Source organism: Coregonus lavaretus (assembly GCF_964263955.1).
Source record: "Coregonus lavaretus genome assembly, chromosome: 25".
NCBI classification, from domain to species: Eukaryota; Metazoa; Chordata; class Actinopteri; order Salmoniformes; family Salmonidae; genus Coregonus; species Coregonus lavaretus.
The window spans coordinates 43,569,863-43,592,524 of record NC_140012.1 but is presented as its reverse complement, the minus strand read 5'-3'; the positions used below and the strand labels follow the sequence as shown (position 1 = coordinate 43,592,524).

The 22,662-nt window shown below is 44.0% G+C and overlaps 1 protein-coding gene across 1 annotated transcript in view; it reads right to left on the bottom strand.

The window, feature by feature from the left end:
* The window catches only part of pde10a (phosphodiesterase 10A), a 132,331-nt gene that overhangs the window by 102,701 nt on the left and 6,968 nt on the right, over positions 1–22,662 (bottom strand). The window contains exon 2 of the mRNA XM_084141418.1: positions 9,935–10,069. Coding sequence (XP_083997544.1) covers positions 9,935–10,069 — 135 coding nt within the window. The remainder of the gene's footprint in view (positions 1–9,934; positions 10,070–22,662) is intronic.

Sequence of the window (22,662 nt, the reverse complement as noted above, 5' to 3'; positions counted from 1 at the left end):
GGAGTGTGTGTGTGTGTGTGTGTGTGTGTGAGTATTGGCCTGGATTACAGACTTGCTGACGTCAATAACATTCTCTCAATGGAGAACAGCTGGAGCTAATCAAACCCATATTCATAGTCTCAGAGTAGAAAAATTAAATAAAAAAATGTAGTGCTGATCTAGGATAAGATTAGCCTTTTAGATCATAATGAATAAGACCTGACCCTAGATCAGCACTCCAATTATAATTGTTTTTATAAAGTGTATCGAGGTGTGCATTTAAATGCACCTGAAATAAATTGTGATTGGATTTGAGGCCTTCACTCTTCCATCTTTCAATACCATCTGATCAGCAATCTGTCCAGTCCTTCACTCTCCCATCTTTAAATAGCATCCGATCAGCAATCTGTCCAGTCCTTCACTCTCCCATCTTTAAATAGCATCCGATCAGCAATCTGTCCAATCCTTCACTCTCCCATCTTTAAATAGCGTCTGTTCAGCAATCTGTCCAGGCCTTCACTCTCCCATCTTTAAATACCATCTGATCTAATGATTCTATTTTGTGATATTAAAGAAAAAGACAAATAATGACAGAAGCAATTGTTAATTAAATGTTTTGACAGTGTTTGTCTGTAAAAATTCTAGTGATTTTAGTTTTTTGGGGAAATGTACTGCCACGGCCCAATTATGGCAATATTGCTCTAGAAAGTCAACATTCTGTTGAATACATTATTTGGTTGGTGATAGAAGAACCACATCATCAGCATATAGTAGGTATTTTATCACTGTGTCAAATAGCGTGAGTCCTGGGGCTGCAGAATGGTCCAACAGGTCTGCTAATTCCTTGATATCAATCAATCAAATGTATTTATAAAGCACTATTTACATCAGTGGTTGTCACAAAGTGCTTATACAGAAACCGAGACTAAAACCACAAACAGCAGCAATGCAGATGTAGAAGCACGGTGGCTAGGAAAAAAACTCCCTAGAAAGGCAGAAACCTAGGAAGAAACCTAGAGAGGAACCAGGCTCTGAGGGGTGGCCAGTCCTCTTCTGGCCGTACTGGGTAGAGAGGAACCAGGCTCTGAGGGGTGGCCAGTCCTCTACTGGCTGTACTGGGTAGAGAGGAACCAGGCTCTGAGGGGTGGCCAGTCCTCTTCTGGCCGTACTGGGTAGAGAGGAACCAAGCTCTGAGGGGTGGCCAGTCCTCTTCTGGCCGTACTGGGTAGAGAGGAACCAGGCTCTGAGGGGTGGCCGGTCCTCTTCTGGCCGTACTGGGTAGAGAGGAACCAGGCTCTGAGGGGTGGCCAGTCCTCTTCTGGCTGTACTGGGTAGAGAGGAACCAGGCTCTGAGGGGTGGCCAGTCCTCTTCTGGCTGTACTGGGTAGAGAGGAACCAGGCTCTGAGGGGTGGCCAGTCCTCTTCCTGCTGTACTGGGTAGAGAGGAACCAGGCTCTGAGGGGTGGCCAGTCCTCTTCTGGCTGTACTGGGTAGAGAGGAACCAGGCTCTGAGGGGTGGCCAGTCCTCTTCTGGCTGTACTGGGTAGAGAGGAACCAGGCTCTGAGGGGTGGCCGTCCTCTTCTGGCTGTACTGGGTAGAGAGGAACCAGGCTCTGAGGGGTGGCCAGTCCTCTTCTGGCTGTGCTGGGTAGAGAGGAACCAGGCTCTGAGGGGTGGCCAGTCCTCTTCTGGCCGTACTGGGTAGAGAGGAACCAGGCTCAGAGGGGTGGCCAGTCCTCTTCTGGCTGTGCTGGGTAGAGAGGAACCAGGCTCTGAGGGGTGGCCAGTCCTCTTCTGGCCATACTGGGTAGAGAGGAACCAGGCTCTGAGGGGTGGCCAGTCCTCTTCTGGCCGTACTGGGTAGAGAGGAACCAGGCTCTGAGGGGTGGCCAGTCCTCTACTGGCTGTACTAGGTAGAGAGGAACCAGGCTCTGAGGGGTGGCCAGTCCTCTACTGGCTGTACTGGGTAGAGAGGAACCAGGCTCTGAGGGGTGGCCAGTCCTCTACTGGCCGTACTGGGTGGAGACTCTAACATGGCCATTAAAGGCCAGATTGTTCTTATTGATATAAATGTTGAATAGATTTGGATTCAGACTGCAGCCTTGTCTCACACCTCGACCGTGGGAAAATAATGATGTTCTTTGGTTTTGGGGGTTTTTGATTGCACACTATGTACAGTATATACACATTAAAATTCAAAAACACAGTCATGGGAAGCACAAATAAAACATCACAGTACAGTTACATTCCTCCTCAAATAAGTCCCCAATCAATACTCTAAACAGCCCGAACGGCACCAGAACATCAAGATTAAATGTATTTAGAATTTTGTTCTAGCAATACTGTGCTTTAAAATTAAAAGCAGATTTACCTAGCTCGGTGGAGACCCTAGGAACCTCAAGAGTTAACCAATCCTGGTAACGGGTTAGGCAACTCAGGTGTCTGTACTTCAACAGCAAAGTTAGATAAGACGGAAATGTATGAAGTAGGGCCTTCTAAACAAAAAGGAGTAATGTAGAGATCTATGGGTCTTTAGCGAAGTCCAGCCAACCTTTTGATACAGGATGCAGTGATGAGTATCAAAACTGTCGCCTGTAAAGAAACGAAGGGCACTGTGGTAGACGGCATCCAAAGGGTTAAGAGTCGTAGCAGCTGGACTTTGATAAATAACATCACCATATTCAAGAACAGATAAAAAGGTTGACTAATCTGATCCTACTGCTTAGAGAAAGCCACAATACGTTTCTGTAGAAAAAATTAACTTTAAATCTTCGCTTCTTGTCACGCTCGTTGAAGGACGGGTCAGACCAAGGCGCAGCGTGAAATGCATACACGTTTATTATTCAAAATAAACACACAAACAAAAACAACAAAACAAAACAAAACAAAACAAAACAAAACAACGTAACGTAACGTAACGTGAAGTCCTCAGGCTAAACACAATACAAGCCTCTACATGGAACAAGATCCCACAACTAATGATAACTAACAGGCTACTTAAGTATGATCCCCAATCAGAGACAACGAGCGACAGCTGCCTCTGATTGGGAATCACACCCGGCCAAACATAGAAACACAATACCTAGATTCTACACATAGAAAACACAACATAGATATTAAACATGCACGCCCTGACCAAACTAACTAGAGTTCTATAGGGCAGGGCGTGACACTTCTTAACCAGCTCATCTATATGTTTTTTAAACGTCAAATCCATATCAATCCAAATGCCTAAGTATTTATATGCGGGAACACGTTCAATTGGAAAACCATCTAATGAGTGAACATGTATTTCATCTGAAACATTCTTACGACAGTTTAAAAACAAAATGTATTTCGTTTTGCCCGTATTAAGCACAAGTTTTAAAATCAGCAAGGGATTCCTGCATAGCTGTAAAATCTGACTGTAGTTTTGACACTGCCAGATCAACAGTCAGGCCAATAGCATACATAATAGTATCATCCGCATATAGATGAAGTTTACAATTTTTTAACAGATTGACCAATGGTGTTTATAGAAACAGATTGACCCCTGTGGTACACCTTTATGTACTTCAAGAAATTCAGACTTAACCCCATCAATCACCATGGCCTGAGTTCTGTCACTAAGATTATCATGAAACCATGAGCAGGCGTCAGAGCTCAGGCCTATCCAGGACAACTTATTCAATATAATAACGTGATCAACAGTATCAAAAGCTTTTGACAGGTCCACAAACAAAGCAGCACATTTCATTTCAGTGTCTAAAGCATTGACAAGATCATTAACAACTAAAGTGGTTGCTGTAATAGTGCTATGCTCAGGACTAAACCCTGATTGGTTTACATTCAAGATACATTTCTCTGATAAAAAAAAAAGAACAAAGTTGTACATTTACCAAGGATTCTAGAATCTTAGCTAGACAAGGAAGCCTTGAAATGGAGCGATAATTATTAAGATCACTACTATCCCGCCCCTTATGGAGTGGCAGCACAAGAGCTGATTCAATACTTTTTGAATATTTCCTGATAACAATGTTAAATAGAAATGGTGGTTATTGAGCCACCAATGATGGGCGCTGCACACTTAAGCAGACCGGGATCCAATTGGTCGGTCCCTGTGGATTTCTTGTTGTCTATTGCTACTAAAGCATCCAGGACTTCTTCGCGTGACGTATTGTTGTCTCTACCTTCTTGCCTTTGTGCTGTTGTCTGTTGCCCAATAATGTTTGTACCATGTTTTGTGCCGCTACCATGTTGTTGTCATGTTGTGTCGCCAACCATGTTGTTGTCATGTTGTTGTCATGTTGTGTTGCTACCATGCTGTGTTGTCATGTTGTGTTGCTACCATGTTGTTGTCATGTGGTGTTGCTACCATGTTGTTGTCATGTGGTGTTGCTACCATGTTGTTGTCATGTGGTGTTGCTACCATGTTGTTGTCATGTGGTGTTGCTACCATGCTGTGTTGTCATGTGTTGCTGCCATGCTATGTTGTTGTCTTAAGTCTCTCTTTATGTAGTGTTGTGGTGTCTCTCTTTATGTAGTGTTGTGGCGTCTCTCTTTATGTAGTGTTGTGGTGTCTCTCTTTATGTAGTGTTGTGGTGTCTCTCTATATGTAGTGTTGTGGTGTCTCTCTTTATGTAGTGTTGTGGTGTCTCTCTTTATGTAGTGTTGTGGTGTCTCTCTTTATGTAGTGTTGTGGTGTCTCTCTTTATGTAGTGTTGTGGTGTCTCTCTTTATGTAGTGTTGTGGTGTCTCTCTTTATGTAGTGTTGTGGTGTCTCTCTTTATGTAGTGTTGTGGTGTCTCTCTTTATGTAGTGTTGTGGTGTCTCTCTTTATGTAGTGTTGTGGTGTCTCTCTTTATGTAGTGTTGTGGTGTCTCTCTTTATGTAGTGTTGTGGTGTCTCTCTTTATGTAGTGTTGTGGTGTCTCTCTTTATGTAGTGTTGTGGTGTCTCTCTTTATGTAGTGTTGTGGTGTCTCTCTTTATGTAGTGTTGTGGTGTCTCTCTTTATGTAGTGTTGTGGTGTCTCTCTTTATGTAGTGTTGTGGTGTCTCTCTTGTCGTGATGTGTGTTTTGTCCTATATTTATTTGTATTTTTGTATTTTTAATCCCAGCCCTCGTCCCCGCAGGAGGCCTTTTGGTAGGCCGTCATTCAATAAAAATTACATTAAATTATTTTTCTGTAAATACCCTAAAAGAAAAGCTTTGACTGTCCTTTCTCTGATCATTCAGTAAATTTCCCCTATCAGCATCCAGCCCAGTATCATTATGAATGAGCTTAGAAGTTTTCAAAGAGATAGCCTGCTGAAGTAAAATGGTGATTAAATGCATCAATGATGGCATCTTTTCCCGTAATGAGGCCAGTGTCTGAATTAATTTGTTGTGGCAGAGAGGAGGAAGTAGAACCATTCAGGGATTTGACAGTTTTCCAGAACTTAGCCGGGTTCCCATTACAATCCGAAAGAGCGGTTACATAATAATCAGCCTTTCTGATTTGTCATACACAATGATTCCTCAGTTGCTTAAAAGCTTGCCAGTCCGGGCCTAAGCCTGTCTTCCTGGCCTTGACCCAAGCATCATCTCGTTTATGAAAGACTTCTGACAATTCCGGAGTTCGATCTACCTTTTAACCCTTCATTTTTTAAACCTGTCTCCTCCCCTTCATCTACACTGACTGAAGTGGATTTAACAGGTGACATCAGTAAGGGATCATAGCTTTTCACCTGGATTCACCTGGTCAGTCTATGTCTTGGAAAAGCAGGTGTTCCTAATGTTTTGTCCACTCCGGTGTATAAAGACACACCAGTCTGCATTCCAAATGGCACTCTATTCGCTATATACATTGACATTTTAGTCATTTAGCAGACGCTCTTATCCAGAGCGACTTGAGTGCATACATTTTTTTTTTTCATACTGCCAATAGTTTAATTGATCAGCACCAAGAAAGCATGACCTGATTGACCACACAGTCACAGAGAGTATTGTGAGGCATTTGTGTGTTCTCAATCTGATCCAGGCTCTGAGTCAGTCCTCTCTCAGCATAGCCTAACAGTCCATCTTAGAGAGACCCACAGCTGTAGATTACCAAACATACCCTACACTGCCTAATCCTACCCTACTCTACTCTAATCTAATCTACCCTACCTTATTTACATTGACATTTTAGTCATTTAGCAGACACTCTTATCCAGAGCGACTTCCAGTTAGTGAGTGCATACATTTTTCATATTGGTCCCCCGTGGGAAGCGAACCCACAACCCTGGCGTTGCAAGCGCCATGCTCTACCAACTGAGCTACAGGGGGGCCTTATCTTACCCTACCTTACCTTAATTTTTTTCCTTTTTTTGGGGAGGGGGGTTGGTCAGCTTTAATATTGCTGATACCTTATCTTAAAATGGCTCCAAAATGCGACTAAAATAAAAATAAAAAATAAAAAATACATCTACCAACACACACCCACACCCTTGGCTACCCCACTCCACACATAACACATGCCTGCCCACCGCACACGCACACATACACACACAAACGCACACACACACACGCCCGCACACACACACCACACACAAAACACACAGCCTGCCCCCATTCAGGCCGGCGCTGGTCCCAGGAGGTTGTTTCTGACGTCAGTAGGAGAGCTGGGCGGAGGGCCAGCCAGGCCTGTGGGCCATTGATGGATGTGCTTGGTCTGTGAGGCAAGCGCCCTCTGTGTGTGTGCGCATCGGGCATACTCAACTTGCCCGTTCCAAACACGTCTAATGACCCGTAGAGACCCAGCAGACCCTCTCTCTCTCACCTCCCTCTCTTTTCTCTCTCTCTCCCCCCATCTCTCTCTCTCTCTCTCCCCCCTCTCGCAGACCCTCTCTCCTCTCCCTCTCTCGCTCCCTCTCTCTCTCTCTCTCTCTCTCTCCCCACTCTCTCTCTCCCCCTCTCCTCTCACTCTCTCTCTCGCTCTCTCTCCCCCTCTCCTCTCGCTCTCCCCCCCTCTCGCTCCCCTCTCTCCCTCTCTCGCTCCCTCTCTCTCTCTCTCTCTCCTCCCTCTCTCTCTCTCCCCCCCCCCCCCCCTCTCTCGCTCTCTCTCCCCCTCTCCTCTCGCTCTCTCTCCTCTCTCTCTCTCTCGCTCCCCCTCTCTCCCTCTCCATCTCTCGCTCCCTCTCTCTCCCCCCTCTCTCTCTCCCCCTCTCTCCCCCTCTCTCTCCCCCTCTCTCTCTCCCCCCTCTCTCCCCGTCTCTCCCCTCTCCCCCCCTCCTCTCTCTCTCTTCCCCCTCTCTCTCTCTCTCTCTCTCTCTCTCTCTCTCTCTCTCTCTCTCTCTCTCTCTCTCTCCCTCTCTCTCTCTCTCCTCCCTCTCTCTCCCCCTCTCTCTCTCCTCTCCCTCTCTCTCTCCTCCCTCTCTCTCCCCCCTCTCTCCCCCTCTCTCTCTATCTCTCCTCTCTCTCTCTCCCTCTCTCTCTCCCTCTCTCTCTCTCCTCCTCTCTCTCTCCCCCCTCTCCCCTCTCTCTCTCTCTCGCTCCCCCCCTCTCTCTCTCTCTCTCTCCTCTCTCTCTCTCTCTCCTCCCTCTCTCTCCCCCTCTCTCTCTCCCTCCCTCTCTCTCCTCCCTCTCTCTCTCTCTCCCCCCTCTCCCCCCTCTCTCTCTCTCTCTCTCTCTCTCTCTCTCTCCCCTCTCTCTCTCTCCCTCTCTCTCCCTCTCTCCTCTTTTTCTCTCTCCTCCCTTTCTTTCTGTGTCTACTGTTCTCTCTATCACACACGTACAGTGAAGGAAAAAAGTATTTGATCCCCTGCTGATTTTGCCCACTGACAAAGACATGATCAGTCTATAATTTTAATGGTAGGTTTATTTGAACAGTGAGAGACAGAATAACAACAACAAAATCCAGAAAAACGCATGTCAAAAGGTTATAAGTTGATTTGCATTTTAATGAAGGAAATAAGTATTTGACCCCTCTGCAAAACATGACTTAGTACTTGGTGGCAAAACCCTTGTTGGCAATCACAGAGGTCAGACGTTTCTTGTAGTTGGCCACCAGGTTTGCACACATCTCAGGAGGGATTTTGTCCCACTCCTCTTTGCAGATCTTCTCCAAGTCATTAAGGTTTCGAGCCTGACGTTTGGCAACTCGAACCTTCAGCTCCCTCCACAGATTTTCTATGGGATTAAGGTCTGGAGACTGGCTAGGCACCTCCAGGACCTTAATGTGCTTCTTCTTGAGCCTCTCCTTTGTTGCCTTGGCCGTGTGTTTTGGGTCATTGTCATGCTGGAATACCCATCCACAACCCATTTTCAATGCCCTGGCTGAGGGAAGGAGGTTCTCACCCAAGATTTGACGGTACATGGCCCCGTCCATCGTCCCTTTGATGCGGTGAAGTTGTCCTGTCCCCTTAGCAGACAAACACCCCCAAAGCATAATGTTTCCACCTCCATGTTTGACGGTGGGGATGGTGTTCTTGGGGTCATAGGCAGCATTCCTCCTCCTCCAAACACGGCGAGTTGAGTTGATGCCAAAGAGCTCCATTTTGGTCTCATCTGACCACAACACTTTCACCCAGTTCTCCTCTGAATCATTCAGATGTTCATTGGCAAACTTCAGACGGGCCTGTATATGTGCTTTCTTGACCAGGAGGACCTTGCGGGTGCTGCAGGATTTCAGTCCTTCACGGCGTAGTGTGTTACCAATTGTTTTCTTGGTGACTATGGTCCCAGCTGCCTTGAGATCATTGACAATATCCTCCCGTGTAGTTCTGGGCTGATTCCTCACCGTTCTCATGATCATTGCAACTCCACGAGGTGAGATCTTGCATGGAGCCCCAGGCTGAGGGAGATTGACAGTTCTTTTGTGTTTCTTCCATTTGCAAATAATCGCACCAACTGTTGTCACCTTCTCACCAAGCTGCTTGGCGATGGTCTTATAGCCCATTCCAGCCTTGTGTAGGTCTACAATCTTGTCCCTGACATCCTTGGAGAGCTCTTTGGTCTTGGCCATGGTGGAGAGTTTGGAATCTGATTGATTGCTTCTGTGGACAGGTGTCTTTTATAAAGGTAACAAACTGAGATTAGGAGCACTTCCTTTAAGAGTGTGCTCCTAATCTCAGCTCGTTACCTGTATAAAAGACACCTGGGAGCCAGAAATCTTTCTGATTGAGAGGGGGTCAAATACTTATTTCCCTCATTAAAATGCAAATCAATATATAACATTTTTGGCATGTGTTTTTCTGGATTTTTTTGTTGTTATTCTGTCTCTCACTGTTCAAATAAACCTACCATTAAAATTATAGACTGATGATTTCTTTGTCAGTGGGCAAACGTACAAAATCAGCAGGGGATCAAATACATTTTTCCCTCACTGTACGTGATTAAAGTAGACACACAAGGCTGGATACCTTAAAATTAATGCGCTAACTGTAAGTCAGTCGCTCTGCATAAGAGCGTCTGCTAAATGACTAAAAATGTAAAAATCGAAATGTAACAATGTGCATGCAGCCTCACATCCAAAACAATGGGCTCTGTACCCAACGAGGTTAACCTATGCTAACAATGGATAGCTGCTAGCTGACGCTCCATTGAGATGGTGGTGGTGACCAATGCGACAGGAGCGGTGGTCGTTCCATGGTCCTGTATGGCTCGGCTGGTGGAGCATGGTGCTTGCAACACCAAGATTGTGGGTTCGATTCCCGGGGACACTCATACGTAAAAAATGTATGCACACATGACTGTAAGTCGCTTTGTATAAAAAAAATCTACTAAAAACGGCAATTCATAAAGCACTTCATAAGCACTGCATAAATGATTCACGAATCACTTACAAACAACTGTGGTTAGCTTGTCCTCCGTGGAGATGGATGTGTAGACCCACTGCTCGTATAAAGGCTTTATAGGGCATTCATAAAGTCTTCATTAAAAAACGAAACAAATCCTTTATAGACTAGCAGCTGCTCCATTGAGACAGATTGTACCAGAGTGTCGTGAGTGTGTTACCTGCAGGCTGGATGCCACAGCTCTTCCTCTTGTGCCATCTGTCCAGCGTCTCTGAACTCACGCTCTCCGACACAAACTCATCCAGCATCTGAGGGTGAAGGGAAAGATACGCCTTCACTTGGTCATCCGTCAGACCTACACGACAACACAGGACAGAGGATGACATCTAGCTCTTCATTCGTTCAATACATCTTTTATTCCTTATATGTTGAATTTCATTCATTACATAATTCATTCATGACATCTTTCATTCATTACATAATTCATTATATATTTCATTCATTATATCATTAATTCATTATATATTTCATTCATTCATTACATAATTAATTCATTATATATTTCATTCATTCATTACACCATTCATTCATTACATCATTCATTCATTATATATTTCATTCATTACATCTTTCATTCATTATATATTTCATTCATTCATTACACCATTCATTCATTACATCATTCATTCATTATATATTTCATTCATTACATCTTTCATTCATTATATATTTAATTCATTCATTACATAATTCATTAATTATATATTTCATTCATTCATTAGACCATTCATTCATTACATCATTCATTCATTATATATTTCATTCATTCATTACATTTTTCATTTATTATATATTTTTTATTCATTCATTACATCATTCATTCAATAATGTATTATATGTTACCTCTTTTATTTACTAATTCATGATATATTTAATTATATTGGCAGAGAACAGAAAAGAGGAGGAGTCTGTTTTTTGACCAAGGGGGATTTAGCTTCACGTAAACACATAACACAGTGTCCCAGGTGGCAACGCTGATTAATATCATGACGTCATTCCAACCAGCTTTGTCCGCTGGGATGGTGGTGACCAAGACAGTGGCGGTACTGCTGCTGCGTCTCTGGGGACAGGGGGGGGCCCAACACAGGCAGCTAGAGGAAGGAGGGATAGAAGGGGGGGAGAAGAGGACTGGAGTGTTGCTTAATGGCCAATTAGGTTGTTGAGAGCTCTGTTAAGAGCTGCTGTTTATTATGTGTGTTGTCGGGGACGACGGGGAGAACAGCCATTTGCCAGGACATCAGTGAACCATCACTGACTGTCTGCACTGTCCTCTCTCTCTCTCTCTCTCTGTGTGTGTGTGTGTGTATTTTGTAAGTATTGAGACTATTGATTTTGCGCCTAGTTTTCTGAATAGCCCACTAGTTTGGCACCACCTGTTCTGTAGACAGAATAAACACTGACTGTGGTCTATGCCCAAACCGACGGTGTCATTAGAGGGGACTGGATGTGTGACATCCATAGAGATAGTTATAGGACTCAACTTAGATATAACCCCTTTTTGCATGGACGTTGCCATTGAGAGCTTCCACCATTTTAAAGTAGTCAACTGGGCGGGGATTCCTATGGGGGTTGGGAGCCATCAGCCGATGATCAGAGCATTGTCTTCTTCTTCAAATCGGGTGCTATGGTTAGTAAATGGCTAGAAGCTATATCACCGCCATCTAGCTGCCACAATAAATGAATGAGACACAAGATTTGATTCAGGACTCCATCAATACAAAAAGCGGCGGTAAATCACCAATATTAGCTTGACACTTTTTTCAAACACAAAAGAAGAAGAAAATGGACTACTTTAACACGGAGATAGCCTCAACAGCACTGCCCATACTACGGCAGTTAGCCTTGTGGTTAGAGCATTGAGCCAGTAACTGAAAGGCTGCTGGTTTGAATTCCCGAGCCGACAAGACTCTGTCGATGTGCCCGTGAGCAAGGCACTTAAACCTAATTACTCCTGTAAGTCGCTCTGGATAAGAGTGTCTCCAAAATTATTAAAATGACAAAGATGAGACCTCTTTTGATCTCTATTGTAACATCACAATATGGAGAATCAGACAGGAAGGTTTCTGTTACTCACAGAGAAGAAGGAAGATATCTAGTTTGGGTCAGAGCCATGTATTTAGAGAGTTGGGCCATTGAGGTTTCTGCATTATTGATGAATACATTTTTTACATGACACTAGGAAGACGGAGGATATCTACTGTAGTTTGGATTACCGAAGTGGTCACGTCCCAAATGTATCCAAATTAAATCCAACTTTATTTAAAATGCGTTTAAGAATCGTTCCAAGACTTAAAATAATACAATAGAAGAGTACATAAAAACACTACAGGACATCTAAAACGCCATGCTCTGCCCAGCTAGCACATAACGTTCTGAGAACCCTCTGTTTCTTAGAGCTTGGAGAGAGTGTGGTCGTCCTGTGGTTATTTTGTATACAACCTTCCCACAACTTTCTGGGAATGGTGCAGGATAGTTGCTTAGCTTTGGAACATTCTGAGCAAATTTAAGGAACTTAAATTTAAGGTATTTCATTACTTTAACAGAACGTTTCCTAAAAGTTCAATCATGGTTACATTTCATTTCAATTTTGGTAATGTTCTAGGAACGTTCTCCAAATGGTTTGACGTTGGGAATGTTCTCAAATAAATAAAAACATGGCATGCTAGCTCCATCCTGGTGGCGCAGTGGACTAATTCCATGGATAGAAAACAGAAGATCATAGGTTCGAATCTTGTTGATGCCGTGTAACAATAAGAAAAAAATTATGTGTTTGTATGATTAATGCCTAAGGAAATGAATTTCCGTATGTGCTTGGAGTTCCAAATGAGCTAGCAGTGTTATTAAACGTCTTATTGAAAGGTTTAAGGATATACTACCTATAATTTCAGTTCTCAGAGCGTTAATAAAACCTCCCAGGAAAACTTTCAAAACCAGAGTAAAACGTTCTCAGAACCTCCCTGCAACCTAAAAATGTACGTTTCAAGAACAGGCAAAACGTTCACTTCTGTTCTCAGAACGTTTAAAAAAAAACGTTCTGTTTTACCACAACAACCAATTGGAAAACAAAAATATATGTTCCCACAACTTCCAAGGAAACAAATGTGCTAGCTGGGTACCATCTAAACCACTACAGAGATTATAGCTTTCAGTCAGATAAGATATTATGCTTGAAAGTATAGATAACTAGCTCCCAAAACTCCAGTGGATTCTGAACACTTAATTTTCTCACGAAATGCCAGGATGTCAGGAGCATGTGTCCTGCTGCCTTCACGTGTCCCAAGTAGTGCACTATATAGGGAATAAGGCTGCTGCCTTTACGTGTCCCAAGTAGTGCACTATATAGGGAATAAGGCTGCTGCCTTCACGTGTCCCAAGTAGTGCACTATATAGGGAATAAGGCTGCTGCCTTCACGTGTCCCAAGTAGTGCACTATATAGGGAATAAGGCTGCTGCCTTCACGTGTCCCAAGTAGTGCACTATATAAGGAATAAGGCTGCTGCCTTCACGTGTCCCAAGTAGTGCACTATATAGGGAATAAGGCTGCTGCCTTCACGTGTCCCAAGTAGTGCACTATATAGGGAATAAGGCTGCTGCCTTCACGTCTCCCAAGTAGTGCACTATATAGGGAATAAGGCTGCTGCCTTCACGTGTCCCAAGTAGTGCACTATATAGGGAATAAGGCTGCTGCCTTTTCGTGTCCCAAGTAGTGCACTATATAGGGAATAAGGCTGCTGCCTTCACGTGTCCCAAAGTAGTGCACTATATAGGGAATAAGGCTGCTGCCTTCACGTGTCCCAAAGTAGTGCACTATATAGGGAATAAGGCTGCTGCCTTCACGTGTCCCAAAGTAGTGCACTATATAGGGAATAAGGCTGCTGCCTTCACGTGTCCCAAAGTAGTGCACTATATAGGGAATAAGGCTGCTGCCTTCACGTGTCCCAAGTAGTGCACTATATAAGGAATAAGGCTGCTGCCTTCACGTGTCCCAAGTAGTGCACTATATAGGGAATAAGGCTGCTGCCTTCACGTGTCCCAAGTAGTGCACTATATAGGGAATAAGGCTGCTGCCTTCACGTGTCCCAAGTAGTGCACTATATAGGGAATAAGGCTGCTGCCTTCACGTGTCCCAAGTAGTGCCCTATATAGGGAATAAGGCTGCTGCCTTCACGTGTCCCAAGTAGTGCACTATATAGGGAATAAGGCTGCTGCCTTCACGTGTCCCAAGTAGTGCACTATATAGGGAATAAGGCTGCTGCCTTCACGTGTCCCAAGTAGTGCACTATATAGGGAATAAGGTGCCATTTGAGACGCAGCCTTTGTCTTTTGCTGTTGGATTTGTTGCTCCCAAAACAGCCTGTAACCCCTCGCTATCCCTGGCTGTCACACACTGTCACCCACACACACACACACACACCCACACACACACACCCACACACACACACACACACACACACACACACACACACACACACACACACACACACACATTATTCCCTATGTAGTGCACTACTTGGGGATGTAGACAAAAGCATGACAATGCTCCAAAACACTCAGACCAAACCAGATGGGAGGAAGAATGAAGATGACAACCTTTATGCACAGACAGAATACACCCCACCACCTGTAACATTCCAACTCTAAGTAAGACAACCACCTGAACTTAAGTAGGAGAGGATTGTCCATTGTGGTGGAGTATCTTTAGTGCATATGGGAACTATGTATACAGTAGAGAGAAAGACAGAGAGAGATAGAGGACAGAGAGAGATAGAGGACAGAGAGAGATAGAGGACAGAGAGAGATAGAGGACAGAGAGTGATAGAGGACAGAGATAGAGGGCAGAGAGAGATAGAGGACAGAGAGAGAGGACAGAGATAGATAGAGGACAGAGAGAGATAGAGGACAGAGAGAGATAGAGGACAGAGAGAGATAGAGGACAGAGAGAGATAGAGGACAGAGAGAGATAGAGGACAGAGATAGAGGACAGAGAGAGATAGAGGACAGAGAGAGACAGAGGACAGAGATAGATAGAGGACAGAGAGAGATAGAGGACAGAGATAGATAGAGGACAGAGAGAGATAGAGGACAGAGAGAGATAGAGGACAGAGAGAGATAGAGGACAGAGAGAGATAGAGGACAGAGATAGATAGAGGACAGAGAGAGATAGAGGACAGAGCGAGATAGAGGACAGAGAGAGATAGAGGACAGAGAGAGATAGAGGACAGAGATAGATAGAGGACCGAGAGAGATAGAGGACCGAGAGAGATAGAGGACAGAGATAGATAGAGGACAGAGAGAGATAGAGGACAGAGATAGATAGAGGACAGAGAGAGATAGAGGACAAAGATAGATAGAGGACAGAGAGAGATAGAGGACAGAGAGAGATAGAGGACAGAGCGAGATAGAGGACAGAGAGAGATAGAGGACAGAGAGAGATAGAGGACAGAGATAGATAGAGGACAGAGAGAGATAGAGGACAGAGAGAGATAGAGGACAGAGAGAGATAGAGGACAGAGATAGATAGAGGACAGAGATAGGGGACAGAGAGAGATAGAGGACAGAGAGAGATAGAGAACAGAGAGAGATATAGAACAGAGAGAGATAGAGGACAGAGATAGATAGAGGACAGAGAGAGATAGAGGACAGATACTACTAGAGTGGCCTACCATCAAAAACAATGGAGATAATGCATCCCATAACATTTTAACATGGAACTAGATGTTCTATCACTCAGCCTACAGGAGCAGCCAATGTGTGGTGTTCAATGTAGGCCTACTTTCCATGAGACTTTTGAAAAAAAACATGCAGGGCTTGACATTAACCTGTTCATCCACTTGTCCTTCAGACAAGGAGGTGACTGAAAATGTTGTTGTGTTGTTTGATGCAAGAAACCACTTTACAAAATAAAATGCATTATTATTCCCATACCATTATTACAGAGAATCAAGACAAATTATGCTACCCTCTGCCTATTGGCTACTTAGCTTATTCAAGCCTGTATCAAAATAAAACACTGCCCCTTTAAGACAAAAAAAAGCTCTTTACCTGACTCGCTTTTCAAAGATGTCTAGAAATGTACACGTGTTGTGCTCTTGTAGGAAGCAAATCACTCCCCTATTGCTGACTACAAATGATCTATAACTGGGCTAATAACTCACTAACTAGCAAAGGATATGAACTAAATGTTCACACCTGGCTACATGCAGCTCTCGCTTTGATCTCAAAACAAGCACATCTACTCACGACCGCTCATGCTGTAAACACAGTCCAGTTCAAAGTAAATGGCACAGATCCATATATGGCAATGATCTATTTGCATACAGGCCTACTGCAGCTCTGATTGGTTATGCCACACCGGTCTATGTAAAGTACGGGCTGAGTAGTGCATGTCAATGCAACAGAATCCTACTTCGATGCATTCTGCCTACAACAAAAATCTCTTGCATAGTTTGTTTTGTTTCGGTATGTTGCGATGAAAGTGGCTAATATTATGTTGATTCGATCACACTTGCCACGGTAAAGGGAAACGTTGGTAGTGTTAACAGGGGAAACTCTAGAGCAGTGGTCACCAACCTTTCCTGAGTCAAGATCACTTGAAAATGCAAGCCGAGATCTACCACTCAGATATGTTTTTAACATGACGTAAAAAACGTAAGCCTATGCAACATTAACCAATTAAAAACAGTACTGTAGCAATGAGGTTTGTGCAGTAGTGTCACGATCGTTACATGAAGCGGACCAAGGCGCAGCATGATAAGCGTACATTATTTTAATGAGTGCACACACGAACAAAACAATAAACGATACGTGAAGTCCTAGGGTTAAACACAAACCTTACGGATCAAGATCCCACAAAACAAAAGTGCCAACAGGCTGCCTAAGTATGGTTCCCAATCAGAGACAACGAGAATCAGCTGCCTCTGATTGGGAACCACCCTGGCCAACATAGAAATACAACGATCTAGAACAGAAACCTAGAAAACTAAACCTAGAAACTAACACCCTGGCTCAACCTTAAAGAGTCCCCAGAGCCAGGGCGTGACAGTACCCCCCCCCCCCCCCCCCCAAAGGCGCGGACTGCGACCGCGCCAACTAAACCCAACAGGGGAGGGGCCGGGTGGGCATTCCACCTCGGAGGCGGATCCGGCTCCGGGCGTGACCACCACTCTCTCTCTCGCCCTCGTGGTCTGGCCCTGCTGGACGGAGCTGGACTGAACACCGGTGGAGCGGATTGCTCAGGCTCCGGTGTGGAGCAGCTGACCGGTGCCTGGGAACAGGCACGGGCTGTGCCGGACTGACGACGCGCACCACTGTCTTGGTGCGGGGAGCAGGAATGGGCCGGACCGGGCTGACGACGCACACCCCTGGCTTGGTGCGGGGAGCAGGAACGGGCCGGACCGGGCTGACGACGCGCACCATTGGCTTGGTGCGGGGAGCAGGAACGGGCCGGACCGGGCTGACGACGCGCACCATTGGCTTGGTGCGGGGAGCAGGAATAGGCCGGACCGGGCTGGCGACGCGCACCACAGGCTTGGTGCGGGGAGCAGGAACGGGCCGGGCCGGGCTGGCGACGCGCACCAAGCCAGTGGTGCGCGTCGTCAGCCCGGTCCGGCCCGTTCCTGCTCCCCGCACCAAGCCAGTACGTACGGTCACTGTGGGGACGACGTCTTCGATGCACTTATTAATGAAGCCGGTGACTGATGTGGTAAACTCCTCAATGCCAAAGGATAAGTCCCGGAACATATTCCAGTCTGCGCTAGCGAAACAGTCCATGTTGAGAGCGTCACTGGTACTTCCTGTTTGGGTTTTTGCTTGTAAGCAGGAATCAGGAGGATAGAGTTATAGTCAGATTTGACAAATGTAGGGCGAGGGAGAGCTTTGTATTTGTTTCTGTGTGTTGAGTAAAGGATATCTACAGTTTTTTCACCTCTAGTTGCACACGTGTCATGCTGGTAGAAATTAGGTAAAACGGATGTAAGTTTTCCTGCATTAAAATCACCGGCCACTAGGAGCGCCGCCTCTGGATGAGCATTTTCTTGTTTTTTCTTATGGCCCTATACAGCTCATTGAGTGCGGTCTTAGTGCCAGCATCGGTTTGTGGTGGTAAACAGACAGCTACAAAAAAACATAGATGAAAACTCTCTTGGTAAATAGTATGGTCTACCGCTCATCATGAGGTGTGTGTGCGTGTATGTGTGCTGGTGCTTCACCCCTCAGACCACTGTGGTCAAGTCAGGTCTTGGTCAGTGTCTTGATTGACCTCTGGTTCTGAGTCCCAAATGGCACCCTATTCCCTTTATAGTGCACTACTTTTAAACAGGGTCCATGGGGAATAGAGTGCCATTTGGAATTTAATAGCATGTCTCTTTCCCTCTCTGGGATCGCTGATACCACATCAATGATAAATGGGAAAAACTGCTTCTATCATCACATAATTTTAATGTTTGTTGTGAAACAAAGATGGACAGAACAGTGGACATGGTTATTTGAAGAGGTCAAATTGTTGAACATATTTGTGTCCTAAATGCCTTGCATTCTCTCGTCGTTTTAACAGTTACAGTAAAACAATTATCCTTCCCAGTCGTGAACATGTACACGCACACACACGCACGCACACACGGATGCACACAGACACACACATATACACACACACACACTCACCCTAACATGCTCCTCTAGTCATCTAATAGCACCATCGTTAAACCACTAAAGAAAAATATCTCTCCTAATTCTATCGAACATGAAAACACATCACAGCCATCTTTTAAGATGTTGTTAGGACAATTGAATAAAAACCTTAAAACACATTTTATATATATTTCCCTCTTTATTTCCATCTCTTTTTATCCTTTATATATATTTTTGTATATTTTCCTTTATTATTTTCCCCATACCCTAATTGGAGTAAACTATTGGACAACAACACTTAGGCTTCTACTTCCAGTTTATACATACTATATACATTTTACGGACACAGTATATTTTACAATAGTTATCTTTTAATTTGTTATTCGTCCCATCCTTCAGCTCCACTCAACCCCTCCCATCTATCTCTGAACACCATCCAGTTTCTATTTGCCATTTATTTTTCTACTGTGCTGTGATGTTTCACAAAAGTTCTGAACCTTTCTATTCTCATAGATTCTACATATTGTAAATGAAAGATAAATATTTTTGCTAAGAGTATTATTATATTATTGATCGATTGACTATGACTTTTTAAATCACCCAGCAGTGCCATTTGCAGAGTTAGCTCCAGGTAAATGTTGCAATTCTTCAGCCATTCCTGAACCTTCGACCAAAAACAAGCTACAAATGGACAGTACCAAAACAAATGATCTAATGATTCTGTCTCTTCGCAGAAAAATCTGCAGAGCTGGGATGATTGTATCCCCCATATATATATATAACATTATATTGGTTGCAAGATTTTTTAAATAATAATTTTAATTGAAAAACTCTACATTTTTAATCCAGCGTCGTTTTGTGTATCAGTTCATAAACCGTGTGTCATGGAATCTATATTGCACTGCTATACTTTTTATTTATCACAATTTTCTTTATCCAATTTTGGTCTTTAATGCCGACAGACAAGTTCCTCACCTTCTCCCCCTTCCACTTTCCTCTTCCATTTTAGCGGTAATGCTGCAATTAGTTGGTTGTAATTTTGACTAGAGCAGACATGTCCATATATTTTTGTTAGCTGCATGTGTGACATAACTCCACCAGTCCTATTTATGATATAATTTACAAAAATTATACCGTTTTTAAACATTTATTCCAAAAATATTGCTTTTTTTTAATCAATTAGTATATTTGAATTTAACCATAATATTTGTTGTAATATTTGTTCTGTATTTTCTGGTGGATTAAACTGAAATTGCAACCAACTTTCTATGGCTTGTTTTAAAAATAGCGATATTTTGAAGATTATTTCATTTCCAAATAACCGAAAGTGAGAGGTTCTGGAACATTTCTCTCTTTATTTCCATATTTCTCTTAACAGTAATATCCATCAGTCTGCACCCAGCAAGCAACCCTATCCATCAGTCTGCACCCAGCAAGCAACCCTATCCATCAGTCTGCACCCAGCAAGCAACTCATATCCATCAGTCTGCACCCAGGAAGCAATCCTATCCATCAGTCTGCACCCAGCAAGCAACTCTATCCATCAGTCTGCACCCAGCAAGCAACTCATATCCATCAGTCTGCACCCAGCAAGCAACCCTATCCATCAGTCTGCACCCAGCAAGCAACTCATATCCATCAGTCTGCACCCAGCAAGCAACTCATATCCATCAGTCTGCACCCAGCAAGCAACCCTATCCATCAGTCTGCACCCAGCAAGCAACCCTATCCATCAGTCTGCACCCAGCAAGCAACTCATATCCATCAGTCTGCACCCAGCAAGCAACTCATATCCATCAGTCTGCACCCAGCAAGCAACCCTATCCATCAGTCTGCACCCAGCAAGCAACCCTATCCATCAGTCTGCACCCAGCAAGCAACTCATATCCATCAGTCTGCACCCAGCAAGCAACTCATATCCATCAGTCTGCACCCAGCAAGCAACTCATATCCATCAGTCTGCACCCAGCAAGCAACCCTATCCATCAGTCTGCACCCAGCAAGCAACTCATATCCATCAGTCTGCACCCAGCAAGCAACTCATATCCATCAGTCTGCATCCAGCAAGCAACCCTATCCATCAGTCTGCACCCAGCAAGCAACTCATATCCATCAGTCTGCACCCAGCAAGCAACTCTATCCATCAGTCTGCACCCAGCAAGCAACTCATATCCATCAGTCTGCACCCAGCAAGCAACTCATATCCATCAGTCTGCACCCAGCAAGCAACTCTATCCATCAGTCTGCACCCAGCAAGCAACTCTATCCATCAGTCAGCACCCAGCAAGCAACCCTATCCATCAGTCTCTGGTGTCAGTTTCAACTCTATCAAATCAGTCTGGTGTCAGTTTCATGTAGCCAAATAACAGCGGTAGGCAGTTCTTCTACTGTCAATGCCATTGCTCTTCAAGTATTATTTTTGTGTATCTGGATAAACTGTTATTTCCGTTGGCATTATGTGTTGACAGTAATACCTGTGTTCTTCATATGTTTTACATCAAACTGAAACCCAATCTCTCTGTCCTGAGTTTACTGAGTAAAACCCGGCGTCTATATTCAGAAGGTTACAGTGTTACAGAACGTTCAGAAGGAAACACAAAGTCCACGAGAAGACACGAGGGAAGAAAAGCACTACAAAGGAAATGTGACGCCTTCTTGATAGGTTACCATGGGAGAACAGGGAGAGAAACTATACTAAAATCCACCCAAACCATCAACAATCTGTCCTTATTCTACAAAGCAGATATTTTAGTCATTAACATTTTTATTTTTTTAGGTCTGCTCAATTCAGCCTGTGGATACAGTAGGCCCTACATCCTTATCTCTGTCATTCTCCAAAGCAGAGCAAAGCTCTGCTCTACGCTGTCACTACCCAGTTAGCACATAATGTTCTGAGAACCATATGTTTCTTAGTGCTCGGTGAGAGCGTGGCTGTCCTATGGTCATTTTGCATTGAACCTTCCGACAACGTTCTTCAGCATAAAGTCTCCTACATGTTTCCTCATCATTCTATTTAAAGTAATGTTCTCAGAATGTTTAGAGAACGTTAAGAAACAACGTTCTTCTGTGGGAATTTCAGTACTTCAGCATAATTTTTTTCTGCAGGTTTCCTCATGGCTCTATTTAAAGTAATGTTCTCAAAATATGAAAACTTTCCATAAAAACCACAAGAAAACATTTGTAACGTTCATAGAACGTTCTAAGAATGTTATTTAAACACATATACATTTTGTTCTCCGCGTCGACAAAACTCTGTCTATCCTCTATCTTGTTAAGTGTGTTCAGGTGTGTTGACCACGCCCACTAATTGGCCAAACCTGATCTTGATGAGTGCTTGTTTCCTTTGAAATGGGGTCTGTTTGAATAGACTAAAATTAACATCTTTGTATGAGTAAAAAAAACCTGAATTCCATGGATAGAGAATATAAACTAATAGATTCAAATCTCACTGACTCTGTGCCACAATAAAAAAAGTAATGTGTTTGCATGATTAATGCCTAAGCAAATACATTTCCATGTGTCCTATATGTGCTTGGAGGTTAAAACTAAGCTAGCAGTATTATTAAAAGTTTTCTTGAAACATGTTCTCAGAACGTTATTTAATTACCTTCAAATAACCTATAATTTCCGTTCTCAGAACGTTAATAAAACCTACCCGGAAAAACTTTCAGGGAAGCAGAGTAAAACGTTCTCAGAACCTCCCTGCAACCTAAAAATCTACGTTCCCAGAACAGGCAACATTTACATTTTACATTTTAGTCATTTAGCAGACGCTCTTATCCAGAGCGACTTACAGTTAGTGAGTGCATACATTATTTTATTTTTATTTTTTTTATACCGGCCCCCCGTGGGAATCGAACCCACAACCCTGGCGTTGCAAACGCCATGCTCTACCAACTGAGCTACATCCCTGCCGGCCATTCCCTCCCCTACCCTGGACGACGCTGGGCCAATTGTGCGCCGCCCCATGGGTCTCCCGGTCGCGGCCGGCTACGACAGAGCCTGCATTCGAACCAGGATCTCTAGTGGCACAGCTAGCACTGCGATGCAGTGCCTTAGACCACTGCGCCACTCGTTCTTAGAACGTTTAAAAAAGTTATGTTTTACTGGTCCGGAAACGTATGCCTTCGTTCCTAGAACCAATGGGAAACCAAAAATGTACGTTCCCACAACTTCCAAGGAACCAATGTCCTAGCTGGGTATAGTCCCTCTGGAGATCGTGGTCTGCATCACTCCTCCTAGCCTCTTCTCCAGCCTGTGTTT